Source organism: Pseudozyma flocculosa (assembly GCF_000417875.1).
Source record: "Pseudozyma flocculosa PF-1 unplaced genomic scaffold scaffold00018, whole genome shotgun sequence".
Classification (NCBI taxonomy): Eukaryota; Fungi; Basidiomycota; class Ustilaginomycetes; order Ustilaginales; family Ustilaginaceae; genus Pseudozyma; species Pseudozyma flocculosa.
Genome location: NW_006920886.1, coordinates 8,314 through 16,593, shown reverse-complemented (window position 1 = coordinate 16,593; position 8,280 = coordinate 8,314). Strand labels below are relative to the sequence as shown.

Here is an 8,280-nt window from a genome sequence, read left to right as displayed (position 1 = left end):
GCCCCGTCCGCGCCCGCCTCGTCCGCCTCCCCCCGCTCCGCCGCCAGCGCCGCCCTGGGACCCAAAGTCGCCCGCGCCCCCTTCGCCACCGAAACCAGAGGAAGATGCCACCGCGGCTGCAGCGTTCGACGGCGATGCTCGGTCGTAGCGCTCCTTGATCTCGCTCGAGATATTGTCAAAGAACCCCTTCTTGTCGTAGAAGCTCTTGCCGTCGCCCGACGATAGCGGCGGCGGAATGGCATCTAGCAGGCCCCCTCCGCCCCCGTTGGCGCCGTTGGCCTGCCTCGCCGCCCCACCGTCCGGCTGGCCCTCGGCGCCCGGCGAAGCGACGCCCGGCTTCTTGAACTTGGCGTTGGCGCTCTCGAAGTCGAAATCCTTGTTCGGCACCGACACAGGGCCGGCCACGTCCTGGAGGTGGCCGTGGTGGATGTGGCCGCCACCGTTGTTCTGGTTGCGGCGCGGGCGCGGGCCTCGACGTTCCGGAGGTGAAGCAGCGGCAGCGGCTGCGGCGGCCGCATGGGGGATGGCGGGCAGCTGCGCCGAGGCAGGCAGCCGCGTAGTGCTCAGAGGGGCGGCCGGCTTGCTCACGCTCAGCTTCGACATCTCCTCGAGCACCTTGTCGGCTGAAGCCGAGGCCTGCGCGGGAGCGGCAGCCGAGGGCGACTTCTGCGTCGAGGTTTGACCGTTGGTGGCGCCAGCGGCCGCAGGGCTCGCGCTCTTCCTGGCAGCGTCCTTTGTCGCCGTGGCAGCAGGAGCAGCAGCAAGAGCAGCAGCGGGAGCCGCTGCAGGGGCAGGCGCAGGAGAGACTGCAGCTGCGGCAGCGGGCGGCTGGGCTGCCGCGTGCGGCGGCTGACCCGAAGGAGGGCCGCGGGCACCGGGCGCTGGCGGAGGTGGTCCTCCGAAGACGGGGCCAGGACCGCCGCCAAAGTGAGCTCCGGGGGCACCGGGGCCAGGGTAGCCACCGGGGCCGGGTCCGTAGGGTCCGGCAGGAGGAGGAGGAGGCATGCCGTACATGCCGGGTCCACCGTAGGGCCCGCCCATGGGACCGCCCGGGCCGCCAAAGCCACCTTGCGGGGCGGCACTCGACTACAGCAGCAGAAGGGCGCAAAAAGACGGCAGGAGTCGAAGGGAAAGATGTGGGAGCGTCAGCACGCTTGCGCGTCGGCGAGAACCGAGGAGCGGCGTCGCCCGCCTTTGTGCCTTTGCCCGATCGCCTTCGCCTCTGCCTTTGCCCTGCCCCGCCTTGGCGTCGGCAGGACCGCTGGCCCAGCGACGGCGGAATCAGAAGGAAGGCAACGGAAGCATCCACATGGGGTTATGCGCTCTCGGACAAGCTAGCCCCGTAGGGCATTTTACATCCGTAAATGGTTCATCATGCGTCGCCCGTCGATTGGGTCAAGGCGGCGACGGCGGCAGGCAGGGCAGGGCGGGGCGGAACCAAGGCGAGGCGAGGCGAGGCGAGCCGGCGCGGGGCTCTGAAGAAGCTGTAGGGCTACTCACATTGAGGATGGCGGGGTCGTTGAGGGCGGGCTGCGGCGGGGTGGGGTCAGGCCGCGTCGGGTTGGGGTCGTCGATCTTGAGGTCCTTGACGTCGGCGGCGCGGAACATGATGTAGTCGTAGACGTGGTCGCTGGCCGGGATCTCCTCCTGCGGGCGTCCGAGCGCCGTGAGTCGACCTTCCGTGCCCCAGGATCGGACTGTTGGGGAGGCAAGGGGAGGGGAGGGGTCGGGTCAGGTTCAGGCGAGAGTCGAGGAGCCGAGCATGGTCAGCCAGGTCTGCGAGCGGCGCTGCGAATCCACCTGAACTCGAGACGAGCGGAACGGAGACTCACCCTTTTCGAGAGCGACGGTGGCCTGCTCGGGATTGATCGAGGCGAGGAAGCCCTGGTAGCGGATGTCGGACTTGGAGATGAGCGAGATCAGAGCTCCGATAAAGTCGGCGGTGCCGCCGCCTCCTCCTGCAGCTGCCATGGTGGGCGAGGGTCGGGTGCGGAGTGGGTCTGTCGACGAGAGAGAGAGAAGAGAGGAGAGTCCAAGCGTGGATGAAGGAGGTTGGAGGCCGGGCAAGCGGAGCAGCGTATCGAGATGCCGAGCTTGGCCTGGATCCGGCGAGAGCGGTCGTCCAAGGCGGGTTGGTCAGAGGATGGGAACAGGCGAAGGGTAGGGGAGGCGTTGCTAGGTATACAGTGGCCGCGCCGATCGAGACACGGGTGAGGTCGAGTTCGTCGATGCGCGAAGCGAGATCAAGTGAGGGCCAGGAGGGAGAGGGGAGAGCGAACAGTGTATGTCGGCCGTGCTGAAGAGCGTAAGGATGAGGGTAGGGTCGTCGAGCGGAGCAGACGGAGAGTGGAGGCGGGAAGTGTATGCCGAGAACGAAGAGGCGTGTGACGGGTGACGGAGAGGGTAGGAGGTCGAGGGAGGAGAGAGCACGAAACGAGGCGGATGAAGGGGGATGATGGTGGTGGTGGTGGGGGTGGTGGTGGTGGGGGGTGACGATGGTCGATGCGAGACGGGCAGCCAGCCTGGAGACGACGTGAGCGCTCGCCCGCATCCAGCAGGATCGGCAGACGACGTGGCCTGGCTGGCTGGCTGGCTGGCTGGCTGGCTGGCTGGCTGGCCCCTCCGCCTCTCCGTCGCCCGCACGCTGCCCCCCCCCCCCTCCATCCAGCCTGGGGCGTGTGATCAAGGCGGGCGAGCGGGCAGCGCCAGCCGGGCGAGCCATCTGGTTGGCCCCAACAAGCGCCGCTCATCGCTCGGCCTGGGCCTGCACGTACGCCCTTCCAGCCGCTTCGACGCGGCTAGGCTAGGCGATGCCGCGCCCCGATCTTCTCTCGCACGAGAAATTTCCACAGCCAGGCGTCCTCAGCCGTCCGACCCCTGCAAGGTGGCTGGTTCGCCGTGGCCAGAGCCAAAGACTGCCGGGCGATCGCAGGGGCAGCAGACGTGCGACCGCAAGTAGGATGAGATGCAATCCAGCGATGGGATTGCTGGTAGACGAAGGAACACCACGGTACGGCAATTGCGCACGAGGGCCAGGCCGAGACCAAGAGCGAGTCTACAGGTAGCCCCACCACGCCGTGGTCCGCATGCTCCGACGAGCGGCAGGCAGGCAAGCGCAGGAGTGATGGGGTTCGAGCAAGAAAGCAGGACGAGGTGAGGCAATGCGGTGCGATGCGTCCTCGATGTCGGTGTCGACCTGACGTCGAGCGCGGCAAGTTTGTTGGCCTGCGAGACGACCGTCAGTCCGAGCTGTAGAAGCCTCCAAAGCCGCCTAGATTGAGCTGCGTGCCGTCATACTGCCCGACGAACTCTGCATCCGCGGGCAGGATGTAGGAGCAGTCGGAAGAGTCAGGGGGGTCGTGCAGCGAGACTCGCTGGCGTCAGCATCAGGTAGCACTCTGAGCCCCGCGGGCCCGCCACGAGAAAATCGATCGCTGTCCGCACCGACACTCACCTGCAAGCGCATCGGCCGTCTTCTGGTGGTCCTCGCCCCAGTCGCTCGCCCATCCGCTTTGGCTCATGAACGGCGTCAAGGAGCCTTGCTGCTGCTGCTGCTGCTGCTGCTGCTCCAGACGTTGCTGCTGTGGCTGCTGCGCCGAGGCGGACGCATCGGGGGCCATTGCGGCTACTGCAGCTAGCGCCGAGGGCGAGCTCCTCGGAGCCGCAGCCGCGACCGCTGCGAGCGAGTCCGACGCACCGGGAGCGTAGCTTGTGTACGACGGCGAGGCGTCGGACGGGGCGCGGCGCGCCGCCTGGGCATCGCCGCTGACATCGTCGGCCGCTTCGTCGGCGACGTCCATCTTGGTGTCGGCTCCTCTTTCCGCCTCCACGCGCGACACCTGGTCGTAGAGATAGTCGAGGCTGTAGGGAGAGCCCAGAAGTTCTCGCGGGTCCCAGAAGCCATTCTGCCGCAGCGCGTGCTGCACCGGCCCATCGAGCGGGTTCGACGGGGTCCACGTCACCTGGCCTTCAGGAGTGTCGGCAAACAGCCGCCGGGTCTCTTCGGGCAGGTCGCCGAACTCGCCGTCGCCGTTCTGGGCGGCCACGATGCCAACGAGGTCGCTGCCAACCGAGGTCGGCCCGGCTCCGCTGGCAGCGTCAGCAGCCACCAGGGATGCTGGTGCACCGCCCTGCTGCTGCGACGAGGGTGCAGCCGCTGCCGGCGGTCGACTGGCGGCCGCCATACCGGCGGCGAATGCTGCGTTGCGCAGCTCGTTGAGCAGATTGGGGTCGACTCCGCCGAGGAGGTGGCTCTCGCGCGCCATGTCGAGCGTGGCCGCCTGCGGGCCGCTGAGCATCTTTTGGATCTTGAGGTAGTCTTGCGCGCTGACGCGAGCGGCCACGAGACCGGCGAGGTGGTTGAAGAGCTCGAGCGGCGCCATGCGGCTCGGATGGACTGCGACGCCAGACGACGTGGGGCCTCCCGCTGTGTCCGCCGCTGCACCGCTGGCCACGGCGTCGCCGGCGCGATTGCGCTTCCTCGACCGCAGCGGGTCGTCGGCGGTGCTGTCCTTGAACAGGTCGGGGAACTCGAGCCCCTCGCCCGCCGACGGATCCTCGTCGCGCAGCGCGCCCGGCCCGTCGACGCCGCGGAGGAACGGCGACTCCTCGCGCGGCGGTGCCGGGATCGACTTGTCAAACACGTCCATCGGCGTCTCGACCTTGCGGATCTCCTCGGGCACGCAGCTGGCCCAGCTTTTGATCTTGTGAAACACGCGCTGCTGCTCGTTGTACCGGTTCTCGGTGATGTAGATCGGGCTGCGCGGGTCCCAGTAATCGGCCTTGGGCCGCCCGCGCATAAACTTGGTGTAGAACATGACGAGCACCTTTTCCAGCACGTCCTCGATCTGGTGGTCGGCAAAGTAGCCCGTCTTGGCCACCTCGTCGCGGAAAAAGCGCCGGCTGGGCGGGTGGAAGGTCTGCTCCGGTCGGAAGTACCAGCAGACGGTGATGTAGCCCTGGTCGGGCTGGTCGTCGCGCCGCGCCACCTTGAAGATCTGGGCCACGATCGGCTTGGTCGGGTCCGACGGGTTCATGAGGTGGACCCAGTCGCCGACGCGGTACGCCTTGCCCTTGAAGTTGAGATGCTCGTAGTAGGTCTTCATCTTGCCGCTGATCCGCGTCGTCAGGTCGCCCTCGGAGCCCAGGCTGGCGAAGCCGGGGCCATACGGCCGCGAGGCAAAGTGGCGCTCTGGGTCGGCATCGCGCGCCGCCTCCTGGATGTCGGCCACCGAGGTGCGCCGCCGGCTGGGGGCCCATGACGGCCGCGCCTTGGTGAGGTGGTGGTAGAGGCGCTGCAGCGTCACGACGTCGCCGTACGTCTGCGAGCCGATCGGGTGCAGCCTCCGCCCGTTTTCAAACAGCTGCAGCATGTCCAGCTCGAACGCCAGCGCGTTCGGGTAGTCGCGGTCCCTGATCCGCTGCTCGATGGCCGCGAGCGAGGTCGGCCGCTCGATCTGCGCAGGGAAGATCGAGGGCGAGGTGCAGGCGGGGGGATGACGGACAGGGGGCCAGAGGGCAGAGCAGCGATGCGGGTCAGTCGGTGGTCTTGATGCGCGCTCGTAAGTCTCAACAGCCCGGGCCGCACGGTCGGCACTCACCTTCTCGTAGTACTCCGGATCCGACTCTGGATCAGGGCAGTCCTGTAGCGGCTCCGCGACCCGCCTCCCAGCCTTGTCGATGTGGTTACGCACCACCTCGAAGATGGCGGCGTAAACGTCATGCGCCTGCTCGACGTCGGCGCCCTCGGGCATCCACCCAAGGTCGCCCTCTTCGGGCACCTTGAGCTCCGGCTCGCTCGTCTCGGTCCGCTCGCTCCTTCTGCGCGCACGCGTGCGGCTGGCGGGCGAGGCGCCCGCGTTGCCGACGGCTTGCCCGAGGCCCGCTCCAATGCTGCCGCCTGCCGGTGTCATGATCGTCCCTCCACCCTCGACAGACGTCGCTCCGGCGACCCCCGGGCCGGTACCCGCCACCATTGCACCGCCAGAGCCATGGGCCGAGCCGGCCTCGCTCGAGGTCCGGGACGGCGTCATGGGCAGCGAAAGGTTCTGCTGCATCGCCTGGTTCTGCTGTGCTTGCATCTCCTGCTGCTGCCGGTGGCCGGGAAAGGCTGGGAACGGCGGCAGCTGGACGGGCAGCTGGGGCGATTGGAGCTGCTGCGGTTGATGTGGGGGCTGCGGCTGTTGCGGCTGCTGCGGTGGAGGCTGCTGCTGTGGTAGCGTGGGGTACTGTTGTTGCTGCTGGACCCTTTGCTGCTGCTGCTGCTGCTGCTGTTGCTGCAACTGGAGCTGCTGCTGCTGCTGCTGTTGGAGCTGTTGCTGCTGCTGCTGCTGGTATGCGTAGTGGGGCGGTAATGCCTGCTGCTGCTGCTGCTGCTGCTGCTGCTGCTGCTGCTGGTAGGCATATGCCTGTGGATTGAGCTGGTGCGGGTACGTACTCCCTGGGCCCGACGGCGGTGGCGGTGGCTGCATGGGGAAGTAGGTGCCAGGATGCACCGGAGCGTACATCAGGCCGCGATCGGGCGAGGAGACGACGTGGGCGTGCAGGTACTGCGGTTGCGGGTGCTGCTGCTGCTGAGGCGGCGGGTGGTAGGGCGAGGTGGAGCCGTTCTGGTAGGGGTCGCTCGGTGGCCGCAGCCGGGGCGACGACGCCTGCTGGGCCAGCCTGGATATCCGCTGCGGCGTGTGCGGCATGGGTCGCTGGGGGGTCGATGTCCGCTCGCGCTGCTGGCGATCTCGCAGCTGCTGCTGTTGCTGGCGCTGGAGCTGTTCGATCTGGTCGGGCGAGATGCCGAGCTCGAGCGCCCGCTGCACGGCCTCCATCCGCTCGCGCTCGCGCTGCGCAATGAGCTCCTTGTTCTTGGGCGGGCGACCACGACCACGCCGCAGGGGTGTCAGGGCGGCCAAGGCAGCTGCAGACAGCTGGGGCGACGAGTTGCGACCCGAGGATGACTGTTGTGCCGGCTGGTGCGATGGCTGCTGTTGGTGGTACATCTGAGGGAGCGGCCGCGAGGACGACGAGGGCGTGGGTGGCTGCGACATGGCCACGACTGCCCGCGGGAGCTGGACGGCGTGGTGGCGCGTCCGGATCGAGGCTAGGGTGTGGCAGAGTGTGCGTGGGGAGCTTGTGCCTGCAGACTCAAGATTGGGCTGGCTGTCGTGCAGAGGAAAGCTAAACACCGGATGCCGAGATAAGGTGGTGCTGCAGGCAGGCCGGCAGTCGGACGGGCGGGCGGCGTCGGTCGAGCAGGGTTGAGCTCGAAGCAGAGCAGCAAGAAGGCGATGACCGTGTGGACCTGCAGTCCAAGGGATCGTTGATGTTGGGCAGAGAGAGCGGGTTGCCTAGGTAGGGAGATGAGAGAAGAAGGAGCGATCCGGAAAAGACGACGCGCCCTTGCCCAGCTCTCCCTGCGATGTGACCACGGGAGCTGCAGAAGAGAGGGCAAGGGCAGAGAGAATGGGTCGTCGAGGTAGGCTGGATCGCAAGCGCCGTTCGGTCTTACCCGCTGGCCGTGCAGTGCAGGTGCGCCGAGGCCGAAGGCTGTCGAGGAGAGGAGCAGCGGCTCTGGCCGGGGCGAGTGTGGCAAAGGCGTGGTACGAGACGGCACGGCGTCCTTTCGAGTGGGACTGCTGGATGGACGCCAGCGGTGCGCTTCCCGATGGCAGACCAAGGCTGGACTATGTCTCTGCGGGATCCGGATGGCGCGAGGTGGCGGTGGCGACAGTGGTGGCGGATGGCGCGCTGTCGACGTTGTTGTCGAAGTCGATAAGGCCGACGGAGGTGGCGGGCGTCGGCGATGGCGAGAACTGCGAGCGAGGCGGAGGGCTTGACGATGGTCGGATGGGCGAGTGCGAGGCGGCGAGAGAGAGAGAGAGAGAGAGAGAAAGAGAGAGAGACGCCGGGAGAGGATAGAGTGGGGCACGAGGAGGACGACGAGGGGGCCGACGAGGCTGGTGGAGCCAATGGTTGGCTGCAGGTGGCGGCAGCCAAGCGTCGGTCGGGTCGGGCCTCGGGCGGCTGTCGACAGCGTGGACCCAGGCCAGGGTTTCCCCTCGCGGCGCCCGCCGCCAGCCAGCCTGACCCTCTCGCGCCCGCCTCAGCCAAGCAAATCCAGGACGCGGCCTGGCCTGGCCTCGCCTGCCTTTGCCTGGCCTCTCGGTCCTGCCTGCCCCTTGGGCGCGTGCCGTCCCTCTGCCACGACACGCACTCACTCGCTCGCTCAAACGTCCGGCCTGGCTGGCCCGCCCACCAAGCCGGGCCTGGCGGCGCGCTGCTTGCTCT

At 68.0% G+C, this 8,280-nt stretch overlaps 2 protein-coding genes across 2 annotated transcripts in view; both read right to left on the bottom strand.

The window, feature by feature from the left end:
• Positions 1-1,971, bottom strand: part of PFL1_05095 (uncharacterized protein) — a gene marked incomplete at both ends in the record, with an annotated part of 2,640 nt that extends 669 nt beyond the window's left edge. The window contains 3 exons of the mRNA XM_007882626.1: positions 112-1,086; positions 1,501-1,697; positions 1,833-1,971. Coding sequence (XP_007880817.1) covers positions 112-1,086; positions 1,501-1,697; positions 1,833-1,971 — 1,311 coding nt within the window. The remainder of the gene's footprint in view (positions 1-111; positions 1,087-1,500; positions 1,698-1,832) is intronic.
• A 1,268-nt stretch (positions 1,972-3,239) lies between these two features.
• Positions 3,240-7,040, bottom strand: PFL1_05094 (uncharacterized protein; the record flags this gene model as incomplete). The annotated part of the gene is made up of 3 exons (XM_007882625.1): positions 3,240-3,310; positions 3,455-5,456; positions 5,601-7,040. The coding sequence occupies 3 exons, from the start codon at positions 7,038-7,040 to the stop codon at positions 3,240-3,242; spliced, it is 3,513 nt and encodes a 1,170-aa protein (XP_007880816.1).
• Positions 7,041-8,280: the final 1,240 nt, after the last annotated feature.